Source organism: Vigna unguiculata, chromosome 10 (assembly GCF_037176805.1).
Source record: "Vigna unguiculata cultivar grain cowpea cultivar isolate G323 ecotype 2 chromosome 10, ASM3717680v1, whole genome shotgun sequence".
NCBI classification, from domain to species: domain Eukaryota; kingdom Viridiplantae; phylum Streptophyta; class Magnoliopsida; order Fabales; family Fabaceae; genus Vigna; species Vigna unguiculata.
The window spans coordinates 46,360,184-46,385,843 of record NC_140801.1 but is presented as its reverse complement, the minus strand read 5'-3'; the positions used below and the strand labels follow the sequence as shown (position 1 = coordinate 46,385,843).

General features: G+C 27.1%; 2 protein-coding genes, 1 long non-coding RNA gene and 1 pseudogene across 3 annotated transcripts; 2 read left to right on the top strand and 2 right to left on the bottom strand.

Annotated features, from left to right (window-relative positions):
• Positions 1–2,993: 2,993 nt before the first annotated feature.
• On the top strand, positions 2,994–3,549 carry LOC146883353 (uncharacterized). The gene is made up of 2 exons (XR_014985398.1): positions 2,994–3,031; positions 3,252–3,549. It is a non-coding gene; the product is annotated as an uncharacterized LOC146883353 (long non-coding RNA).
• A 1,886-nt stretch (positions 3,550–5,435) lies between these two features.
• On the top strand, positions 5,436–6,263 carry LOC114166397 (BON1-associated protein 1-like; annotated as a pseudogene).
• A 7,736-nt stretch (positions 6,264–13,999) lies between these two features.
• LOC114166501 (uncharacterized) lies at positions 14,000–15,491 on the bottom strand. Its single transcript, XM_028051244.2, has 2 exons — positions 14,822–15,491; positions 14,000–14,202 (listed from the first exon to the last, which is right to left on the bottom strand). Exons 1-2 carry the CDS (start codon positions 15,383–15,385, stop codon positions 14,182–14,184), a joined length of 585 nt encoding a protein of 194 aa, XP_027907045.1. The 5' UTR covers positions 15,386–15,491; the 3' UTR covers positions 14,000–14,181.
• Positions 15,492–20,098: 4,607 nt separating this feature from the next.
• Positions 20,099–20,678, bottom strand: LOC114167678 (uncharacterized). Its single transcript, XM_028052804.2, has one exon. It carries the CDS (start codon positions 20,527–20,529, stop codon positions 20,116–20,118), a length of 414 nt encoding a protein of 137 aa, XP_027908605.2. The 5' UTR covers positions 20,530–20,678; the 3' UTR covers positions 20,099–20,115.
• Positions 20,679–25,660: the final 4,982 nt, after the last annotated feature.

Sequence of the window (25,660 nt, the reverse complement as noted above, 5' to 3'; positions counted from 1 at the left end):
TTGAAGAAGAATATAAAAGAAGTGAAAAATATTATTTCAGAGTGGCAATTTAATAGATTAAAAATAGGATTTTATTAGTTTTTGGTACCTCCAAAATTAATTTGTTTAGAAATTGGCACCACAAAAATTTATTTAGTATTTTTTATACTTAACATTTAATAGATATATAAATTTGATTTTGATAGTAACTTTATGTAATCATCCAAAATAATTATTTGCAAGTATGTTGGTGTTTGGAGTTCAAGATTGCCATGTTAACACCATTTATTCAAAATACCTAGAAAAATTACTCATCTAAGCTGACTTTATTTTGGCAACACCTCCCTACTAATGGGTTTATTTTAGTCCTTTATCTATTGTAATATATATTAGTCTATCGTTAGACACAGTCAGAGGGCTTGCACAATGACACTGCCTAGCCATGCTCATAAGATGACCTACTCGTATCTCTCAAATCTACACTCCTCTGCTTACCATTGTTGTTTATCTTATTTGCTTCATTTTGTGACTATGAGCTTAGATTACAACTAAGGTAAGAACTGGATTTCTCCATTTTTGTATTTGTATTATGTTTTATATTTTTCTTCAATATTTTATCAAGTTCTCTTGTTTTGTAACAAGTGAATCGGTTTAGTATTGGTCCTTCATATTATTTTTCTTCTTCCATCGACCGTTGGACAGCCAATCTATCCACCCCTGATGGCAAACCTGCACTCGGTCTCACTTTCTCACGTGCCAATGGTCTCACCCCATGCAAGTTCTCTTCCTTCAGCTGTCAAGTTAAAGCTTCTGCCTACTGAATTTTTTTTCATTAATGGTATTTTGTTTGCTTTTTTTTTTTTTTTGCTGTTCTGTTGGATGCTCTACACATGCACTAGAAGCATCGCAATCTTACCAAGTTCCGAACTTTATTATTGCTTGCTTGTAGTTAGATTCTTTCAATTTCAATAACTCACGTGAATTCATTGAAAACCTGATCATGAACACCGTTTCATGAAGTGGGCTCATTCAGTTTCGATGCTATGCTAAGAAACTGAATCTGCTGTGTTTTATTCATTGTATTCTGATATTTCAATTCAATTTTTATGGTGTTTAATAAAATAGGTAATTTGGGAGGTGGTTACATTTGTGAATTTAAATGTAATATTTGATATTGATATGGTTCTGGCCTGGGTCTTGGATAATATAGCCCTTTCTCTGCGCTGATGATGGGTAAAGCTAAAAGGGAACCAAAGTTTGCTATTGTGAAAGGTTGTCACTTCCAGGAAAATCTATAGGTTAGGTTTTTCTTTCTCTCACCGAATGCTGGTTCCTTCATTGTGCTTGGTTTTGTTCTATTGTCAATTCTTGAAATCCTATCTAATTGAGCTACGAAGAAGAGGTTTTTAACTCAGAAAAGAAAAATCTTATGAAGGAAAAGTTACCCAGAGACACGTCAGGTTCGATTCTCACTCCTAGCCCCCCTTTTAATTGGCCCTGAATCTATTGCTTTCTCCCTTTCTCTGTTGGTTTAAATTTGTATTATTTAGTCCTAGTCATTCTGCGGCAACTTGCTTTTCTTACGGGATTTTGGTGGATACCAATTTTAGATTAGAGTGAGTGTGCTTTGTTTTGCCTTAATATATACCTTTTTGTTTCTCTCTTTCTAATAAACAAATGATCATTCTGGTTATATGTAACATCCCGTTTTTGATAGTTTTTAAAACTATTAAAACAAAACATTCAAATTTTAATAGTTCAGAAGCAGATAATGACATAGGCCCGTATAACATAATACAGTCATCCCCAAAATGAACCATACCTACACGGATCAACGCCTACTGCGCATACATTACTAAGAGGTTACAAAACATCTGATCAGCTAAGCAAAAGAAAGAAAAGGTCACATATGCTACTGGTATGTCTAGTACAATCATCTCACGTCCCTGAGGGTGTATCCTCGCCTGCACGATTATCTGCTCACGCCATCCAATCGAGGCGATCATTGCAAAGTAGAAGACAAACACAAACACGCCACAAAAACTAGAAGGGTAAGCTAACTTGAATGAGGAGTAACCATGCAATTTAATTTATGTTAATGCAGAAAAACAGGATTCATTAAACAGTCTATCAAAATCATCCAGCTGATTCCAAATATAATACCACACACCACTCTAGACTCGATATCCGGATTGTGTAAGTGGCATTGGAGCTCTTGGTGACTTGCACCTGAGATGGTTCCTAAACTCTGCAGAGTTTTAGGCACAAGGGGTATTCACCCAACCACTCTCAAGGTAAATCCCATCACCTCTATGATGGATCGGTTTCATAGACCAGGACCTCCTGCTACTTCCCCCGACGTAATCCATCGTACTCTACTTGAGTCTTAATGGTTACTGGAAGCGTCAGGATATCACCAATCTGAGTCCTCATGCCCTTACACTTACTAAACCACATTCCTTAGGATTTTCCCTTGAAATCCTAACTCTAACATACTTCCAATCACATCAAGTTCATACTCAATTCCTTCATACAGTCCAACACGCATAGGGATCACATGCATTATCTTAATGCAACCAATCAAACATCAAGAAATCAAAACAGTGGGAAAACTATTCTTCTGCAGGGAATCTCGCTTAGGCTAGAGGGTCTCGCCTAAGCTAGAGAGGTTATCTCGCTTAGGCGGGCTGCCCTCGCCTGGGCGAGAGCCCTTACAGTGGCAAAAAGAAGTTCTGGGCGAATTCTCGCTCAGGCGAAGCTGGCTCGCCTAGACGAGAAGTGATCTCGCTCAAGCGACTCCAGCTCGCCCAGGCGAGATTTCGCACAATGACAGGGGTGAGCTTCTGGTATTTTCGCTCAGGCGAGACCAACTCGCCTAGGCGAAACTACCAGAAAACCTTCCCTGTTCTGCACATGCAAACTCGCTCAAAGACCATCCCCACTCAATTTCATACATTAGCAGTCTCAAACATCAATTACACAAGCAATCATGCAATTAAAGCACTCCCAAACACAATACAGATGCTCTGTTGAGAAGCAACAATTGGTGGAGGTAGATACTCTTCTTTAGTGAAATTTATAACACGCTTAACTACTAATTTTTGAACTTAGTTACACAAATTTGCATAGCTTTTTCTTTTAAACTAGATTAATTAAGCTTCATTGACGTTTGTTCAACTCCAAAGCTGTTTCGTAAATACACAACATATTTGGCAATTTTGAACAATGAAACGTTTCACAATGACTTTTGAAATCAACACTTTATTCTGTAGAGCATTGTATTAAGCAAAAGCTGGGTGCTTTACTTTGAGATGTTCAGTTGTTGCTTCATTTTTTCCACGAAAGTTCTATCATGCATCAATTGCAAGAAGATTTTGTGAAGACACAATGGTATTGACTTTGGTAAGTTCCCTGTTAATTTGGATGTACATGCCGACAAACAAATGTGTCGTAATAAACACTTTCGAAAAGAAGGAATATATTTTCTCTTTTATATTTAATTGAGTTTCAAGATCGTTATAAATTTATATGATGATCGTTATATATTTAATTGAGTTATTATTATTATTATTATGTGTATATTGTAGTCATCTAAATATTAAATTTTGGTATATTTTAATTGCAAAATAAATCTGTAAATCCTAGATCATCCATTGGAGCTCCATATTTAATCACATCTACAAGCACAAATCACAAACTAAATTATTAGCAAAATTTACAATAATCTCATTCTCGAATAAAAAGAACACAATTATGTCAATAAGATCTCAACATCCTAAAAGATAGAGTTACACAATAAATCAATATACAATCAAAATTGCAGCATTTGAAAGCAATTAATCATTATAATACATTTTAATTTTAATAAATAATTTTATTAATTTGCATTGTCAATGCTTTAATAGTGTTCATGTTTTGTTAGTTTTGAGATAAACACTTCATAATAGATTTTTTTTATAAGAAGAGTTTTTAAGTTCACTAAAACGTGACTATAGTCTAAGTATACATAGCTTGAAATCCATATGTAAATTAATATTGATTTACAAGGGAGTATTATTTTCAAAGGACATAAATAATTGTTATTAGGTGTCAAACTTTGACCCTTATATTACATAATAAAATAACATTAGTGTATTCAACTTGTAAGTTATTTGAAAATTTTTAAAACAATGTTTATCACACTTTCGGTATATAAATTGGCCATCTGCTACTCATTGAAGACACGAAACCATATTTTAGTTGTGATTCATGGTAAACACAGTGGGAATCTAAAAGAAATTTAAAGAGAAGACGTAAAAGCTTTTTCAATTTGTGTTCATACTTAGCTTAATGAGTCATATCCTACTCAAAAGTTCAGATGGTGATAAAACTGATACATGAATCAAAAACTGATGTTAAGAAATTGAAAACAAATATTGTGCCGACATTTTTTATTTTATTTTGTTTCACTTCGTTCATAATTTGATATTATTTATTGTTAGAGCGAGTTAGTATAACAATTTAATGCTATCAAATTACAATTAGATACTTATATATAACAAATAATAATTAAAAAATAATAATGAAATTAAATGACATTTAAAATGAAATGATGTAAAATATAATAAATAAGGAAAATAATATTATAAATTTTACTTAAAAGATATTATCTCAAATTATAAAAAAATTGTTAAAATTTAGTTGATATAGTATTATTTTTCTATCAATAAATACACTTTTAAAGAATGATAAAAGATACGGACACAAAAAGGCTTTTTTTTTTAAAACCTCTAATTATAAAATAGAGAACGTTGAGTATTTTTTAGTAAAATAGGATAAATCGTCAAGACTCGTGACGACACTCAGACCGAAATCATGAGTGTGATCAGTTTTAATTTTTTTTTGCAAAAGTGAAATTGTCAAAACTTTTACGAGTTTTTATATTAAATATATATATATATATATATATATAACTGAAGTCGTCTTTAATCCTAATAATTCCAATTTTTTGATATATAAAAATTGATAAGAGTTCTAATGACTTCACTTTTTATAACAAAAGAAAAATCGACCAAACTCATAACGATCCAAATGTCGTTATAAATTCTGTGAAGTGCACATCTATAACAATATATAAAAAGATTCTTTTTTTTTGTTTTTCCATTTTACCTTTAATTATTATTTTAAAAATTAATTATTTTATAATTATTTTATCTTTAACTATTATTCTAAAAAAAATTTAATAGTTATTTTATTTAATAACTATTTCAAAATTTATTATATATATTTCGAAAATAAATATTATTAATCTTAATTTAAATTTTTATAAAAATTAAAAAATATAAACATACATATATGATAACGTCCGTATTTTTGCTTTATAAAAAAAATTCAAGTCATCCTATTTAGAATTAGAATTCAAAAGAATCATATTTTACAAAAAAACCCATATAAAAGCCTATATATATACCCTTAAACAAGGAGCAAATGCGGCGCAACGGTCCGCAGTTTCAAATTAGATAAAAAAAAAAGACCATAGAAAAAAAAAAAAACCTTTCTCTTAATTTCTCACATTATCCAAACAAACGAAACCACTTTGATCTCATGGCCACCCAATCAACAACTCTCCAGCTCACGCTTCTATCGGCGGAAGGTCTCCACGTCAGGGGAAAACCGGCCAACACCAACGTCTTCGCGGTGGTTCGCGCCGACTCCATTGCCAGCCACACGACGGCAACGGCGACGGAGACCAACGGCGAGCTGTCCTGGGAGGAGACGTTCTCCTTGGAGGTGGGGCCGCACGCCAGGTGCCTCACCATTGAAGTGAAGTTCAGGACGGGAGCCGGAGAGAGAGACATCGGCGTCGCAAGAATCGCGCTTTCAGATTTTCTCGGAAGGTCGGTGCCCGGCAATAGTTTGAAGTTGTGCTACAGGTTGAGGGACTGGGATGGGAGAGAAAACGGGATCGTTAATTTCTCCGTTAGAGTGGCGGCGCCGCCGCAGCCTAACGCCGCCGCTGATGAGAATGGTTGAGTCGTCGTTGGGTGGAGTTGTTACCGGCATTAACGTTTGATGGAAGGAGTGATCGAGAAGTAGCAGGAGTAATGTTTGATTCGTTGAATATGGTTGCAACTAGATAGGACCATTACTGTTTGCTATCTCTTTTAGGTTTTTAGTTGATGGACAACAAATTGGTGTTTTCGTTTGTGTTTATTTGACTTTGAATTCGTCGGAGGTTTCTAGGTGTTACTTGAACGTGTTTTTATATTATTATATTTTTATAATATGGTTGTTAATTACTTTCATCAAGAGGATATCATGTAAGTTTATTTATAGTTTGAGAGCAGGGAAGTTAAAATATGTTTATAATTCGAATTACTTAAAAGATAGAGCTATCAAAATGGTTAACCTGATCTCATCTGATTTGACCTACTATGGATTGATAATTTAGTGAGTCAACTCAACCTGGTTCACTTTTTAGCAAGTCAAAAAAATTCGAACTCGGTCTGACCCACCATGAATTTGCGGGTTAAACAGGTTGGCTCACGGGTTCACCTAATTAAAAAAGTTTTATTTTTTTATTTTTTTTTCAGTCAAAACTAAATTGTAATTCTAATTAAAATTTAAATAAACTTTAATACAATCCAAATACTAACCAAAATAAAAAATATACAAATTATTTATGTGTTGGATAAAAAAACAACTTAACATGACGCAAATATAAAGTCTAACTTAATAAAAATAAATAAAAACACTTGTGTGACCCTTTTATCTGCGGGTTGGTGAGCCAACCCGGCTCACTACGGGTTCAACCCTGATGAGCCGGGTTCTAAATGAGCCGGGTCAAAAATCAACCCGTATTGAAATTTTTTAAAAAATTTCAACCCAACCCGGCTCGAACCCATGGTGAGCTGGGTTGGCTCGCGGGTTCCAACCATTTTGACAGCTCTACTTATCGAACATGTTAAATGGGTTTTAGTCGGATTGAAGTTGGGTTAATCCACTTAACTCATCAACATTTTTTACATTTAAAAAAAATTATTATAAATTTGTACTATTCCTAATTATATAAATTCACAATTTTATATTTTTAATGCTAGAATGTTGTTCAATAATATTTAAATGGATGGTTTGAATGTTTAATTGATTTGTTCGTATACGTTGATACTCTAATATTTAACTAGTATCTTTATGATAATATTTCAAAAATTATGTGAACATTTTGATTATATTATTATAAAAAATAAATAAGTCAATTCACTCTAATTATAATAAAATAAATATATAAAAAAATTGTAAAAAAATAATATTGGTAAGTGAACTAATTCACTGATCCACCTACCGTGATGGGTTAGATTGGATTGTAAAATTTCTGATTCACCAAAAAATGTATCAGGTTGAACAAATCGTTTTTTAAACTCAAATCATGGTGAACCGATACAAGTGAGTCAAATCAAATTTTGCCACCCTTATTTGAGACTAGAGTATGTGTGATATTAGAATGACAATTAAAGTAAGAAGATGTTGCTCAAATTTTGAGTGTGATGTGTGGTGTATGATGTTTGAAATTTGAGAGCATGCAATATGTTTGCTGTCATTGATGTTATAGAACATGTAATATTAGCATTGAAATGATGTTTAAACGATCGGTTAACATTCAATGAGAGAAAATTACAATAAAATTATTTCTTATCTAAAAATGAGACATATGGACACTATGATTAGGTTGTATTGTTATTATTGGTGATAGGAGGAATATATTTGTATAATATATGTGATATTTATATCATATGAAATATATTTATACTTTGATCCTTCCTTAGTTGGTGTATAGTTTCATAGATATGTAGTGAGAGATCTTAAAATAATATAGTTATGTTGTAGTATTAAGCACGAAAATCATTAATAAAAGTATATATGTATTAAAAGTTTAGGTAGAGAAGAACATAAGAGCATACATTTAATATTTAACTTATTTGTATATGTGAATTTTTATAACTTATTTGTAGAGGATCAATCATTCTTTGAATACATTTTTTAATTGTTAGATATAATTTTTATATGTGACGTTGTTTTGATATTATTTTATTTTCATTAACATTTCTTCCATCTTTTCTTACAGGAAAAGGATGTCATTATTGCAAGAGAAGACCTGACACATCATCTTTTTCATAATACATCTTATTTTTACAACTCATTTTTTTCTTATACTTTAATATTTCAATGGTGATCATAGTTTATTTTTTAGTTTTTACTCAAGAACGATAATAAATATGTCACCTAGGAAAAAAAACTTTACATTAAAAAGATTCTATCTGTAAAATAAATATATCACTTCTATCTTCGGGAAACATAATCCTTGTAACTTATACAAATACAACTTTGGAATAAGAAAATAATATTACATATAAAAAAATGTTATTTCCTTAAATTAAAACCAACATTTTAGAACAATGAGGTTATATTATTTGACAATTTCATCTCTTTTAAGTAAGAGAAAAGTTGTATAGAAGTATATTATAGTTTTGAATTACTGCAGTTCCACCAAAGAAAAATATAAGAATATAAATATGTACTAAAAAAATTATTAAAATAAAAATTAAATGTATAGACCAAAATAATTAATTAAATTAAACACGATTTTATAAACTAAAAAATTATTGATATTTAAAATAATTTTAATTATTAATAAAATTTTATAATCAATTTGTAAATTAAAATTAAAATTAAAATTTAATATTAATTATCAAGATTTTATTCAATTATTATTGATTATAAACTATAAATTAATTTAAAAACTGATTTCATGACAGATAAAAATCTCGGTAATTTAAACTTTAATTCACAAATAAACTATAATTATTTGTTAACAATAAACGTTATTTTTAATATATAATTTTTAATTTATAAAATAGTATCTAATTTAATGAATATATTAACTAATTATATTTAGTTTTTAAGTTTAGTATTTATTAATTTTTTATATGTTTAAAGACAAACGAGTAAATAAAAAAAAATATCACAAAAACAGTTTTGAATTGAAAATGATATATATATGAATACAGAAATAACCGATGATTCTTGTTTTCAATATTTTCGTCTAGAAAAATATCATTAAGAAAAAAAGAAAAAAAAAAAAAAAAAGAAGCAAGCAACATGCATATTGAAGTGGTATAGGTGGAAAGAAAACAATGCATGTGGATTAACAACTGGAAAGAAAATGATGCATACTTTCACACAACTGTGAGTGATTCATCTTTGTGTCGCTTTGAACAACTTGACAACTACCAATTGCAACAACACACCATAATTCTTTATTATACTTTTCTTTTTTGATTCGGTGGAAACCAATTTGGTGTGCCCACATGTTGTCATATTCATGTTTAGTATTCATGTTTTAAAAAGGATAAACATTTATTTTCACATTATAATTTTGATATTTTTATCTTAATTTTACGTGATGTTTATGTTGATTAATTATTGAAACTTTCATTTGTATTTTCATTTTTACAAAATGTTATTTATTAAATTTAAATTTTCATAATTTATTTAAAAATATTATTTGAGTTTTCTCATTTTAATTTATTTATATCATGAAAAACATAACAACACCAATCTTCTTTATTTAATTAAGATTATATTTTATGCGACTTATTTATTTGAATTGGAGTAAGATGCTAAAAGACAAATTTATTTTTTAAATATGATACGTAGAGCTAAATGATATTACCAAATTTATATATGATTTGAATAAAAGTTTGTTAGATTTTAGTTATATTTAAGTTTAGAGGAAATGTAAAACTAGTAATATATTAGACTAGTTGTGAATTATTATATCATATATATGAATACTATTTATTACCAATGAGAAATAATTTTGTCTCTTTAAATATTTTGATATGATTTTCTAAAAATAAACTAGGTAATTAAAGATTGATTTGTTCTCTTAATTTTAGATTATAAGATATTTTATAATTATGAGTATATTTTGATAGAATTTCTTAAGTATAAACTAGACAATCATAAATTAATTTGTTCTTTTAAATTTCAAATTATAGGATATTTTGTAATTATGAGATTATGAATAATAATTATTGTAAATATTTCTGGCACTATCTATATCGAGAATAACAATAATTAAAGGCATTAAACCATTTTTCATGACATGTATATGTATCTTTTTGTTGGTGACATTATTTTAGGTTCTATATATGAGGAGCTTATGTATTTAATTTTGGTGAATGTGGATGAATTTTACAATTGGTTTAAGATTAATTTTCAAAAAAAAAAGAAGCTAAATTTAATGTAGTTAGAGGACTCTCTCATACGAAGATTGGTGTCTCCGGAACAATCTTTGAGAATTGATTATAGAAAACTTTGACTGATACCTCAGTTATGAACACAGTTTTTAACAATATGTGACTAAGAAGGTTCAACGGTACCTAACAAAGTAGAAAAGGGAAGTTTTTAAATAGGGCAAATCATCTATCCTTTACAAACTCAGTTGCCATCTTCATATCTTTGACCACCTTTAATTCTGCCCCACTTCACATTTGAAGAATCAAAATCATATTTTAATTTTGATTCTGATAAACTCAATGACTCATTCTGAGCTCAAAAGCTATGCTAAACTCATATTAGCCAACTTATTTACATGCAGATAATTGTTTCTCATAAATTTTTGCAGATTATTAAGGAGTAAACTTTTAAGCTTAATTCAGTCTTATAAAACTGGTTAAGAAGATGAAATTTACATATATTTATTGAAAGGTCTTTCGAAGAAGAATTGTCGAGGAGACACAAGACAATAAGACATGAATTCAATCCACACATAAAGGATTGACATCATCTTTAACCTAAAACTTTAAGATAATGAATTCATGAGTCTTCATCCTTATATGGTATTGAACTTTATCACTTTTACTCAATGTGGTCACATTTAGATTTCCAACAGTTATATATATATTATAAGTATGTCTTATCTCTAATCGATGTGTGACATCTTTAACACAACCTTATGTTGAGATATATAGATCTCAAGTTGAGACTAAACATTAATACATTAATCAGTAATCTGATAGTAGTAATATGATAAGTCCAACAAATAACAAATCTCGTTATAAGCTTCTGATGACAAAATCAACTTGTTATGTAAGATTTGCATCACTTATATATACTTATATATAATAAATCTGTCTTATTTTTAATTGATAGGAGATTTTTGTAACACAATTAATTGTAATTTTAGATTTGCAAAAATTTAATCATAAATTTATATAGCACATGAATATTAATTAGTGCTGAAAACTACATAGTTTTAAGTCATGTAATAATATTTCGTGAAAAAGTAGTCTTGAATTAGTTTTAAGTCTTGAATTATCTTACAAAATCAATGACAATTAATTGTGGAGGCTATGGGAGAGAGTAACTACTCGAATTGATTTTGTCTTTGCAGAATAGGCAACAATTATTTCACTATCCATTTTTATTTGACCCTTGAATATTCTTGAAATTTTAAAAGTCTAAAAGAAAAATAAATAAAAGAAGGTAATTGTGATACATAGAGTTTGAACGATGCACGTCAAAGGAAATTGCAGAAAAATAGATTAGAAATTTAGGAGTTAGAAAGGTGGATTGTGCATGCATGCACGTCACGAAACCAAATCACTTTTCCCTATGTACAAATCAAAAAGCTAAGGAATTACGTGAGAATTTGGTAGAGGAGAGATTAGATAAACTTTGATTATGATAAATAAAGTCTTAACTTTTAATGAAAATTTATGTCATTTTCAAAAAACTCCTCGAAACTATTGAAGTTAAAAATAATACTTCAAGATAAGATCCTTTAAAATAAGACGTCCTTTATTATATGTTAATTACATGTATGAATAAAAAAAATAGTTTACTGATATGTTAGTTACATATACGTAACTAACACTCATATTTAGTCAAATATAAAATGATGGTCAACAAATTAATTTCATTAGAAATGACCCATATGAAATAGAGAATTTATTTTGAGATACTAAAAACACTTTTAAACACTAGAAAGACTTTTGAAAAAAAAAAAAAAACCCTACAGTGATGTGACTATGTTTTATTTTTTTATTATAGTGAGAGTGAACTAAGGTGAAAGATCAGGATGATTACTCATAATTTGAAAAAAAAAAAAAATAGGTATAACATATGAGTTATTCATTTTATAATAACACGACATGTTTAACTTGTCTCACACTTAAGTCATATTTTTGTTGGGGGATGACTGTTTTTTTTAAGGGATGTGTAGGTAAACGATAAAGAGTATTTAAGGGAGAGATGTGAGATTCTATCTCTCATAAGATGTTATGATTTTTTCTAAAATTTACAATCCTTTAGTATAATAACTAATAATAATAATATTTATAATAATAATAAAATATAAAGTATTTAAAAATAGTATTAATGGAGAAAATAATATAACATTTAAATAAAATATTATAAAAGTTACAATATACATACTATAAATAATGTAAATTTATACATATAAATGAATACAATTATCATTTTACAAATTGATTATTTGGGATCAAATTAAATATAAAATCTGCTTTTTAATATAATATCAAAATTTATCTTAATTAATAAAATTTGTTATTTATTGATCTAATGTATATTTACTATTAAACCACCCATAAATATTACTCAAACATGACAGATTTTTACTAGTGGTTGTGTAAACATTATATTATAAAGTCGGTTTGTAAAACTAAATTAAACTTAAAGTCTGTTATTAGAAAAATATATTATAATCATATTTTTTTTATTTGTTAAATCTATTGTAACCTGTGTTATTTAATCGCTGTCATACCACCATAAATAAAACATGGGTCAAAAATTCTACATTGATTAAGATAAAACAAATTTATGCTATTCTTAAATAGGTATCTTGCGTTACGATTTTATAATATAATATTAAATTAGTGTTAAAGTTCATCACTTAATCCATTCTCAAGTTAAGTTTTTAATTCATAAAAATTACTCGCAAACGCATAGTGAAAACAATATGATCAGTTATTAATGATTTTAATAAACAGAGGCCATATAAAGATATTAATAAAAAGAATATAAATATAGATAATAAGTGGTGGTTCATTGAGTCATTAAGTTTGTGAGTTAAAATAGTCTGAATAGGTCCATCCTGCTGCTGTCGTACAGTTCATGGATTAAAGTATATTTCTTTTATTTTTTTATTACAGCGTACTAGTATTTGCGAGTTAACTATATGATTAAATACTTTAATTTATTATTTCCTTGATTATGTATATTTTATACATACAAAAGTAGATTTTGTTTTATGATCTAATTTAATGCTTGCTTATTTAATTGTAATAATTAGTAAATTAACCTTCAAATTTTATAATTGTTATAAGATAGTTAAATTTTAAATTAAAAAATTATAAACAAATATTTTGATTGATTTTTTCTTTTTAATTTTTTAAATTTATACAAATCGGTCCACAAATTTATAATTATAAGGATGGATCAAACTTATTAACCCATAAATTTTATGAGAATCAATTTGACCCTAACTTAATTTTTTACTGATCAAATACAGGATCAACCAGAGACCGATGAATCCATATTTTCAAAGTAAATAAAATGGTGACATGATTTATTACTTTCTATTCATTTTCCAAACTACCTATTCGATCTAACACAACCACTATAACTTCTATATTAATGTGTAGAAACATATTTATTCATATCAACTCTTTGCATAATCAAGCTATTACTTTTTCTGTAATTATGTTATCAATACATAGTATTTACTTTCATGAGTAATTTTTTCATCCACAATAATCTAACTCAAAATCATAATTAAAGTAATCAAAATTAGTATTATTTGAACTATAGAATTTTTCATAAGATGGGAGTTAAGGAGCGGTAAAATTATATAATCTTCGTTCTGCTATAATTTAATTATGAACAAATGAATAGTCAAACTAGCATGTCACAATTCATTCAGAAACTTTTTCCAACAAGATTTTTTATCAAAAAATTTAATAAAATAACTTGGGCATTCTTTTATAAATCTGATAAACTTGTTTTTAATTAAACATAATTTATTTTCCAAAAATAAGCCAGGAGAAGAACTATTGAATATCTTATTTTTTTAATACATGACTCTTCAGTCTTCGCTAATGGTTTACCTTTGGCTTTCTTAACGAACTTTGTAGAGTTTAATCAGTTTCCTTTGTTCAAGGCCTGAAAATCCAAAAAGAAAATTAATTACAAAACAAAACAAAAAAGTTATTTTTATTGTGTTGCTACATATTAATCATGAATTTGAAAGGGAGAGTCGAAGAGGTTAACTTCTTTCGATAATAATTTGGAGATATGAAGTAAATTTGGAAGAGAAGATGAAAAAATTGTGGATTTAACTCCTCTACTAATAAATCCTAACAAGTAACAATGTTCATAAAATAAAATTACATTTTTTGTATATTATAAATGCAACAAATAGTAAATTTATGTCTTCCGCCCGTATATATATCTAAGATTTATGTCTAAAATAATATATGTAAAAAATTGTTTTAGCTTCCTAATAACTTAAACAAAAGGCCTCAAAATTGATTTAGCATATTTAGGAGTCTAAATGGTGTTTTGTAAGAAAAAAAAATATATACAACAAAAGATATTTAATAGCAAAATCACTTTTCCAACTTATATATGAAGCAAACATTCTTCTTATACAAACCAAGATTTAAAAAAAAATAAACATAACTAATTGGAGATATACAAGTGAATAATGCCAAATATAAACTAATTAGACTTAAAATCCATCTTTCGAGATAATCCATATAAAAAAAAATCAACCTTCAACCTTCAAAAGTTTAGTAAACCAATTAACCGGAATGCCGATGACAACACGATTTGATTTGTTAGGGTTCTTACGAAACCCTAGAACTTCCTTTTCAATTCCTCTACAATTCACCATCTTTACGTCTTTCTCTTGCTCCGTTTCTGAACACAAATTATCCACCATCTTCACCGAGAAATGAATAACTCCGTTTCGTCGACCATCCCAGTCCCTCAAACCATAGCAAAAACTTTGAGCCACACTTTCAGACAAAACACCGTTATTTTCGGCACTGACTAAATCCGAAAGAGCAATCCTTGCTACTCCGACAGGACGAACTTCTTTGTATTTCTTGCATTGAACCTCAAACGTAACAGACCTTGCATAAGAAGGAACCTCCAACAACAGTTTCTCATTCCATGCATGCACTCCATCATCATTTCCATTCACCATTTTGGTCGTGCAACAGTTCAAAGACTCTGCACGAACAACAACATAGACCTCGGAAACTGAATTTCGATCCACTCTTATGTTTTCTCCCGACACAACCGTGATCTCCAAGGTGCGGTTTTTCTGGTTTGCCTCCATATCTACGAGAACTTAAGACTGCGTAACTAGATATACACACAACTATGTTTGTGTTTGTACGTGAAGGAAAGATTGCCTGAGATGAAAGAGTAGGAAAAACGTGAGGGGCTTAAATAGAAGAGTTTTATATATAGGAAAAGATGAGGAAAGAAAGGGTGAAAGAACACAGAGTTTGTTATAACAATGGGTGAAAACTTCACTCTGTTTGAAATCGTGTACAATAAAAAAACATAATAAAGAAGAGATGTTGACCATAGACCTTGAATTTTTGTTGTGGTAATTTACGTCAAAATGTGCTTGGTCATCATTAATTTCCACGAAGAGTTTTTTCTATAGGAAGACTCTTTCCACGCGTAAATTTCAATGTTGTTATAAGTTTTCTGAAGTTTAAATAAGTTAATTTGAATAATTTGTGTATGTATTGATAATATATATGCAATATTGCAATTTTGAGTTTATATTTTTAAAGTGATAAAATAGCTCTTGTTCATATTTTCTTTCAACATATTTGGTTTTCAATATATATATATATATATATATATATATATATATATATATATATATATATATATATATATATATATATATATATATATATATATATATGTATATGTATATACCATATTACATTTTCAAAACACCATGCCAAAAAATTTATTATATAAAAAATTGATTTTTTTTTTTTTGGAATTCAATACGGATAAACAAATTGAATATTACCCTTTATTTTTAATGAAACATAATACAAGTTTTATTCCAAGTTTTATTCCAATTTCTGACTTTGTATATAATCAAGATGATGGTGTTTTTAGTATTATATATGTCTGTCCTTTTCTACAGAAATAAATAATAATAATTTTAATTTAGTGGAGTTGTTATACTTATCAATGTGTCTATTTACTGTTATTTTAATCATATGAACATATTTTAAAGGTCCTTACTAAGAAATTATGGAAGAACTTGTATAACAATTTGTTGTGACAAATCTATATAAGAAAAAGAAAACCTTAAATGTCTATGCAGTCTAATCAATAAAAAAAATACCGTTTACATTACTTTTAAGATAAGGTTAATATTATTTTAAGATAGTTGTTTTATACTGCTATTCAATCATAAATTATTATAATTATTATATGGTCATTTTTTTATTTTTAAACTAAATACGTTAAAAATCGGTAATGAATTTTGATTGGATGATACTGGAAAAACCACTAAACTGTAATTGAAAAGGTTATAACAAACAAGTAGTCCATGATTATTAATTTGGAATTGAATAATATGTAGTGTAAAATTTATATTATCCGTGTATAATCTTTCTTTAATGAAAGAGAATCATTAAATATTTTGTTTTATTAATTTCGAGAATCCAAAGCTTTCAAGGCCAATTTATTAACACGGTTTTTCAGTTTAGGCCTGAATTTAATAAGAAAAAATGGTACAGAAATTGGTTGACAGTGGGTACCCTTCCGAGATTGTATGGAAAGACATTGGCTCTGTCTTTGGAAACTTTATAGATTATAAACATTAAATTAATTAATTATAATGCATATATTTTAAATATATTTAATTTTTAAAAAGTAAGTATGAATTTTTTTTTCATAACTTTTTTTTTCTTAACTAGTGCTTCAAGCTATATACATATTTAATAAAAACTAATTTAGTCTTAGTTAACGAGAAGTTTTGTCTCTATAAACCTTTAAATATGATTATCTTTATCCTGAAATGAAATAAATGAAAGTTTTGAGGTAAACAAGTGAAAAAACTACTGATTTCTATTTATACATAGAAGTCATATATTAAAAGACAAATTCGTTATTCCAAATTATCCATTTCTATCATTTTTTAAGAGTTAATATATTTGTACAACTTTTAAAAGATTTACTCCCATTTAATAGAAAAACCAATTAAAAGATTCAACCACATTGTTAAATTTTTTCTACTGAACTAAGAAAAAACCATGTGGAAATTTGAAGTTCATACAATCTTAGCCTAGGTTTGTACAGGAGGATGGATTTCAGAATATGAAAATGAGTGAATTTGAAATGAAAAGAAGTAGGGATGACAATCTAGGGATAAAATGTGCTACAGTTAGTTGATATTTATAGGTATGTATATTGGTAAGAAGTATTTTAATATTTGTTTATAAATGAGTGAGGTGTAGATATCATATTATTCATACATGTGGATACTTATTACTCACAAAAAATTAAAATTAAAGTTATATTTTATTCAATTTAATTTAATTTAAGTTTTATTAGGTTAAACTTAATTAAAAATTTAATTCATAATTTTTTTTAATTTATAAATATTTCTTTCTTAAATATTTGCAGATACTTTTAAACGGATATCTGATGAGTTACAAAACAGATAATAAGTCAATTTTTGTGTCGCGAATCGAGTAACATGTAGAAACTATCTATGTCCACCGGCCATTATCATCCTAAAAGTAAGTGATTATGAAATTGTTTGAATTAAAAAAGATAAAAAATTATAAATGATTTGATCATGTATGTATTATTTTTAATATTATATATTATTATTTAATATTAATAATAATATTATTATTACTATATTATATATATCAAATTATAAGAAATTATAATATTTTCATGTTGAAGAGTTTCCCTACTTTACTTTACATGAGGAAGGAAAGTGTAAAGAAAACATTATATCCATTTTCACCTCGTTTTTCTTGCAGTTTCATCTCAAATCCACGGACCCCGCGTAGGGGCCCGCATATTCAGTCGATAGACCTTTATGAATTGGAACATATGTATGTGTTCTAACATTCTACATTTCTAAACTCTCAAAACCCAATCTTTTAAGGTCGGTTGAGAGAGACCTTCATCTTTTAATACTTCATCATTCAATTCTTGATAAAAACATGTACAAAATTTCTTTACACTTAATTTAGTAAAAGCTGACTATATTTATTCTTATTTAATTATAACAATATTTTTATTAGACAATGTTTTGTTCTTAATTACATTGATATTATTGTTTGCAAAAATCATCGCAATTCATATATTTTTTATTTTGGATTAATATTGATATATATTATTTTAATAAAGTCCGATTTGATAACATTATTATATTAATCTGAATGAGATAATGATTATTTTAGAATTATGAATTTTTTAATTATTATGATTTATCTTTAAATAATATTTTAAGAGGTTGAAGATGAAGATTCATTTAAATTGTTCTTGTTTTGATTTATAAGGAATATGAAATTATTAAATATTTCAGAATAAATCGTTAAAAGAGTTTTTAGTTTCATATGAAACTAATACTCTGATTTCATACATGTTAATATCATATCACTAGAATCAATTATCGACTTTTTTGTAATTGGATTCATTTTAATTCGAATTTGTAAAAAAGAGTTCCTGTAAAACAGGATCAAGTCGTCCTCTTCCTAACTGATTTTTACCATTTTTTTGAAAAAAATGATATCGTCAGGATGAATCCGGTTTTCGAAAATGTGCATGGTGAAGCCGTCTTTATGGCTCACGACTTTACTTTACAGATTTTTTTTTTTAACATGAACATTATGGCTGACTAGTTTTAATTACATAGGATTGTGTAAAGTTGGCTTCAAGTTTCCATAACTAGATATGTGAAAGTAATTGACCTGAGTGAGAGGTTTGGTCTAATTGGACAGGTTAGTTAAATAATATAAAAATCCATACTTTTAGACTTTAATAAAACTGTTACATTAAAAGAAAAAGAAGAAAAAAATAAAATAAAAGTGAAGTTGTTATATAAGATGACGACTTCACTTTCATATGTAAAAAATCGGTTTTCATCCTGATGACACCGCTTTTTTAAAAAAATTTAAAACTGGTTGGGGTGAGTACGACTCCATCTTTAATATAACAACTTAATTCATTTAAAAAAAAAAATTCAACGCACCATATTTTACAAATTGATGGTCAAAAAGACCCAAAAATACAAAAAAGCCATCAATCATTACATTAAAATATTATCCACTTTAAAATTTAAGTTTCTGTCATAAATATTTTATCTTTAAAAGTTGTCTTAAAACTGTGAAGATTAGGATCTATTATCCCATTTAGATATTTTTGTCTAAGACACCTCAAAGAATATAGAATAATATATATTTTCTTTGCTAAACACAAACTCATTTACTTTTTTTTTAGTTTCTTATGTTTTATTTTATTCTTGAAGGAAAAAAACCCACTTTTATTTTACTTGATAACAAAATATTACTTTAACAGTTATAACATTTTTTTATATCATTGTCTTTGTATGTTATTTTTTATAAATATAGAATAAAAAATAATATACTATATGTGTTTTTCAAATAAATAGTTTTTACTTACGCATTGTCATAGGATTTTTGTTTACTAATTATGTCTATTTCTTTATCATGATAGATTATTTTTTAATTTTAATTTTAAAAAAAGTAAATTAATGTGAAAAATAAAAAAATAGATTTATTTTTAAAAAATAATAAAATGAAAGTCAAAAATGAAAATAAAAATAATTCAACTCTTTATATATGAAAAAATCATGCTAATAATTTAATTATTCAATTGGAGAAGAAAACACTTCATGCTAAGAGTCTAACTGTCCAATTAAAAATAAGGTTAAAAAAGTTAACATCTTTAAACAATGAATAAAACAATCAAATTAGGAAATAATGGTATTTATAACAAATACAAATTCATAAATTTTCAGTGTATTATTTTTGCTGTGAAAAGAAATTATAGGTGAAGATCCGCGCGTGGTTCCACCGAAACCGGAACACCAACAACAACTTCATTAGACTGGTTGATTTCCACGAACTCATCACCGGAATTCATACTCACCACCATCCTCTTCACCGGTTCCGGAACCGCCACCCTCACTGCGAAATATATCACCCGGTTTCTCCTCCCTTCCCAGTCCCTCAATCGGTAACTCAACACGTGCATGGAATTTTCCGGCGTAAGAAAATCGGAAAGTGCGATTCTGGCCACCCCAACAGGTCGAAGACCCTTGAACCTGTTGCTTTGAACCTCGAACGTGATGGAGCGTGCATGCAGAGGCATGTCCACCACGTAGGGGTCCTCCGTCACACGAAGGTTTTCACAACATATAACTGTGATCTCTAACAATGTACCCGAGCTTAACTCCATAGTAGAGAAAATAGTGAGTTAATGTAATATAATATGAGTGTTATATAAGTAACTGTGATTATTATGTATGATTTGTTGTTATGAGAAGAGGGGTGAAGTTTGTTTTATGGAAGATGATAGTGGAACTTGTTACATGTGATAGTAGGTTTGTCAATACGAGGAAGCATGAGGGAGAATTATTAAGTTGTTTCGGTGTTTTGTTTTTCCTTTTTTTAAACGTATGTAGACCTTTTGACTATGGACTTTAACTTTCCGCCGCGGAAAAATTTAACTGCATTGATGACGCCAAATAATACGCTGATGGTATGCGGAATGGTTGGTATGTTTCTTGAAATAGAACGGTGATTTGCGCCGACAATGCACGAACCTTCGGGAACACGTTTCCCTGTCCCCACTTTCTAACTCAAAAATTAAAATAATCTTTTATATATATATATATATATATATATATATATATATATATATATATATATATATATATATATATATATATATATATTATTGTATATATTTTTTAAAATATCATTTTTATTATTTAAAATATAATTATTTATTAAATTTTTGAAAATTAATTGTTATTTTTACAAATTTTTAAAAAAATTTGTCTTTTTTTGCTTTTTTTTTTATTTATCATGGTTATTCTCTCAATTTTTTGATATATTTTATTATATTTTTAATAAATATAATTTTATTTTATATATTAATTTAAAAACATTATATTATTATCACATACTAATATAATATTACGTATATTTTTATACAAACATACAAAAATATTTCGTTGGTCCTCATTTTTGTACCAAAATCTCCATTTGGTCATCGTATTTTTATTAATCTTAATTATGTCCTCAATTTTGTAAATTAGTATCAATTAGTTCCTTTCCGTTAGTGTAGAACTAACACCGTTAAGTAGGTGCCACATGTCAACTCCTCATTTTTTTTGAATTTTTTGAATTTTTTTTTTAAATTTTTAAATTATTTAAAAAAAATATTTATGCCATTGTCATGTTTGTAGTGTGCCATGTGTCAATCTAATATGGTGACACGTGTCAAAATATTGTATGAATCTCAATTTGATGTTCATATTTGTTAATTTGATTTGATTTCAGTTCCAAATTTTTTTAAAATTTTCAATTTTAGGTGCTCCAAATTTAGACCAAAATTTACTTTTATATAATGTTATGATTATTTTTATTAAAATTTATATTTATATTAAATATTTTAATAATATTAATTGTATTTAATATTAAAATTTTAAATATATTTATTTTAATTTGTTATAAAATTGTTTTAAATTTTACATTTGAATTTATAAAAATTTTATTTTTAAGCCAACTCTAAAATATTGTTGATATAGAATGTTATACAAATATTTCGAATATAAATATATTAATATATATATTTATAATTTTAAAATAAAATTTAAATAAAGTTTAATGTAAAATATAAATTTAAATAAATTAAATATTGTTAAAAATATGTAATAGAAATATCACTTTTAATAAAAGTATCATCATTACATTTGTATAAAAATTAAATTTGGTCTAAATTTGGAGCACATGAAATTTTTTTTTTTTAATTTGGGATTGAAATCAAATTAAATTAACAAATATGAGGACCAAATTGAGATTCATACAATAATTTGACATGTGTCACCATATTAGATTGACACGTGGCACACTACAAATGTGACACGTGGCATAAATATTTTTTTAAAAAAATTAAAACAAAAATTCAAAAAAACGAGGAGCTGACACGTGATACCTACTTAACAATGTTAGTTCTATACTAATGGAAATGACTTAATTAATACTAATTTAAAAAATTGAGAACCTAATTGAGACTAATAACAATACTAGGACCAAATTGAGATTTTGATAAAAAAAACGATGACCAAGTATTTTAACCTAATATTTAACATCACTTTTTAGGAGTCTTGACACACCTTACATCACAAGTGTAATGTAGTTATTTTTTATTATTTATTATTTTGTTTTTTAATTAAGCCTGGTTGGAAATGAGGAGGTGCGAGGAAAAGGAGTATCTTTTTCTGAATTTTGATTTTTCATTCATGTCTTGTTTCATTTTTCATACACTGTCTCATTTCTTTTCCCCTAGTCATCTTGTGATGCTTCTATCTATCTTTTTGTTGAAAACAAAAATAGACTGTTGAAAATAGACAATCAAATGCTTGATCCAAATTTTTTGAAATTTTCACATATATCATTAGGAAAAAGAAATTCTTGGAAGAAAAAACTTATTCATTCTATTGTTGTTGTGTTTTATTCACATTATCAATAATACAATTTATAAGCTTAAAATTTTTGTTTGCTGTATTCACAACAACTAGAAACGACTAGTACATTAATTACCCAACGATTATAAACGGTTAGCACATTAATTATCCAACGACTTGTATATATTAAATACCAAAAACGGTTATAACATAAACTACTTTATTCTATTTAAGTTTATCTAACATACACTACACGTGCATTTGTAATAGTAGTTCTCTTATTGAGATCAAAAAAACAGAAAAAGACACAATAATAAGATGTAGAAATTAACTCTTGATAGAATATCAATATAGCAGGAATAAAGTGTTTCAGAAACAATATACATAAATTGTGTATAAGGGTTGGAGTACCCCAAATGCGCTATTTAAATACATATTTATATTTACTTATTAAAATAAAAACTTCTAGCTTCATACATAAAGTAAGTAGAGGCAGAACAAGGGACCTAACCCTAGCCCCCTTCACCACAGATCTCTCGTCGTCTCAACACCATTTGCAAGAGCCTTTGTAGTTCGCCGGTATCGACATAGCCAATAACGACTTCTCTAGTCGAGTTAGGATGGGATCCTAAAACAACAATAATAACTTTACTATGCCACATATTTCGCTCCGCACACCACCATAAGTGCTCCTCGCACTCGTCTTTTCGTGCTAGATTCTCTCATCTTAAAACTTCTACGCCAGATTTTTGTGGCTTGTAATTTTTAATATATAATTATATTATATATACGACCAATATTTAATTAAGAATATAAATATCTATATATATATATAAAGCTTTTTAAATTAATTTAATAACTTATTTGATAATTTATTGAATATAATAGCCGGTGTTCTTAATCTATAATAATATATAAATAGGATTTCACTTTTTGTGTCCATATTTCAAAATATTAATTTTATCCTTTAAATATAATAATTTATTAAATTTTTAAAAATTGACCGTTATTTTACAAGCTTTTTATAAAATCGATTATTTCTATTTCTTTTCTTCTTATTTATTTATCAATAGTTATTCTTTTATTTACTCTGATATATTTCACTTTATTTTTAATAAATATAATTTTAATTTATATATTAACTACCTACTAATATAATATCATGTATACTTAAAAAATTATACGGACAAGCGTGATACCGCATTTGTTTACCTAATATTTATAATATGTATAATTATTTTATATATGACCGGCATTAGATTAAAAATCTAAGAATATCTTACTTGAAATAAATAAATAAATAAATATATATATATATATATATATATATATAAAATATGACGTCAGTTGTATAACTCTAATAAAAAAAATATGAAGATAGTTTTAAATAATTCTTTAATGAATTACTTAAATTTTTAAAAAATATATTTAAATTAAATTATTAATAATTATATCAAATATTTTGATACATATATTTATTAATAAATAAGTATAATTAAATATTCGTATTTATTATCTTCATATATTCTATTGTGCGCACGTACAAATTGAAAAACAAATATATTTATACTTATATCGATACGTGTACATAGTTAATTCGAAGATTTTGCATCAAAGTTAAGACATTTAAAAAAGTTATTAGAAACTAATTTATCATCCCTATTTACATATTATATTTCGAATGATATGTAAATCCTTTTTTAAAACAACCGACAAAAATATAGTTATTTTCAAATCAACCAAAAATTATATCTTTTTCACACCAGAATCGATTCGAAGTCTTTCGAAATATGTCTTGAAAAAGCTTGATTAAATTTTAAGACTATAATAAATTTGGAAACGTTCTTAATAAATTTTTGTAACATATGGAGTATTAAAAAATTATATATTTTTCAAGTGTCTGATAGTTAAATCTTTCTGTTAATTAGACAATATGAATATCATATCCGTCACATTAGTTGTCCTGGAGTGTTATTTTTAAAATTTGTAATTTGATATTTTATAACCATCGCTAATTTCACAATTTTCATTATCAATTTTAAATACAACAATTTTCCCCGACCACCGCCCCCTTACAAAAAATAAATAAATAACATGATATAAGGATATTGAACCATAAAAAAAGATATTACAAAACAAATGATGGTTCAAACGATCAAATCGATCAAGGAACATACATGTACAAAAACAAATAAATGAATTTATCTTGCTAGTATAATATCAATTTATTACGAAAATTCGTGTAAAAATATGAGATAACAATTTTGTAAATACTAAAGTCAATTTTTTACATTGATTATTTTTTAACTGATATAAAAGTAGACCCTGATCCGTTATACACTTATATAATATTTATTTGTAACATCAGTTATAAAATTAATTAATATAGAAACATGATGCAAACTACAGCATTTGCATTTGTAACCTTTATAAAAAGAAATTAAATACCACGTCTTTTTGTTTCCAAACTAAACAGCCATTTTCAATTTTAAGAGAGAAACTAGTAATGTAGAATCTACGTTAAAATAATACTTTTACTTTGAATACAACTTTTGTAAAGAACACTCATAAAAAGTGTTCTAATTGCATTAAAACATGATAAAACATGTATACAGCTAATCCCACAGGGAAAAGTCATTGATATTTCAACAATAAAAGGACACAATTTGTCATAGGAACCGTAATTAATGCGAGGCCAAAATTAAATTTCCTCGGAATTTACGATAGTCTTTATATGCGTGTGTTCGAACATTAGAAAAGTTTGTGGTCAATGTGAACCTTTTTTTCTCTGTTTGCGCATACACGGTACGTTACAAACACATTGCTCGTAAGTTGCAACGGTTGTTTCCTCACTTCTTCATCTGCAGAACCTCTTACTTAAACCCCTTCATTCTT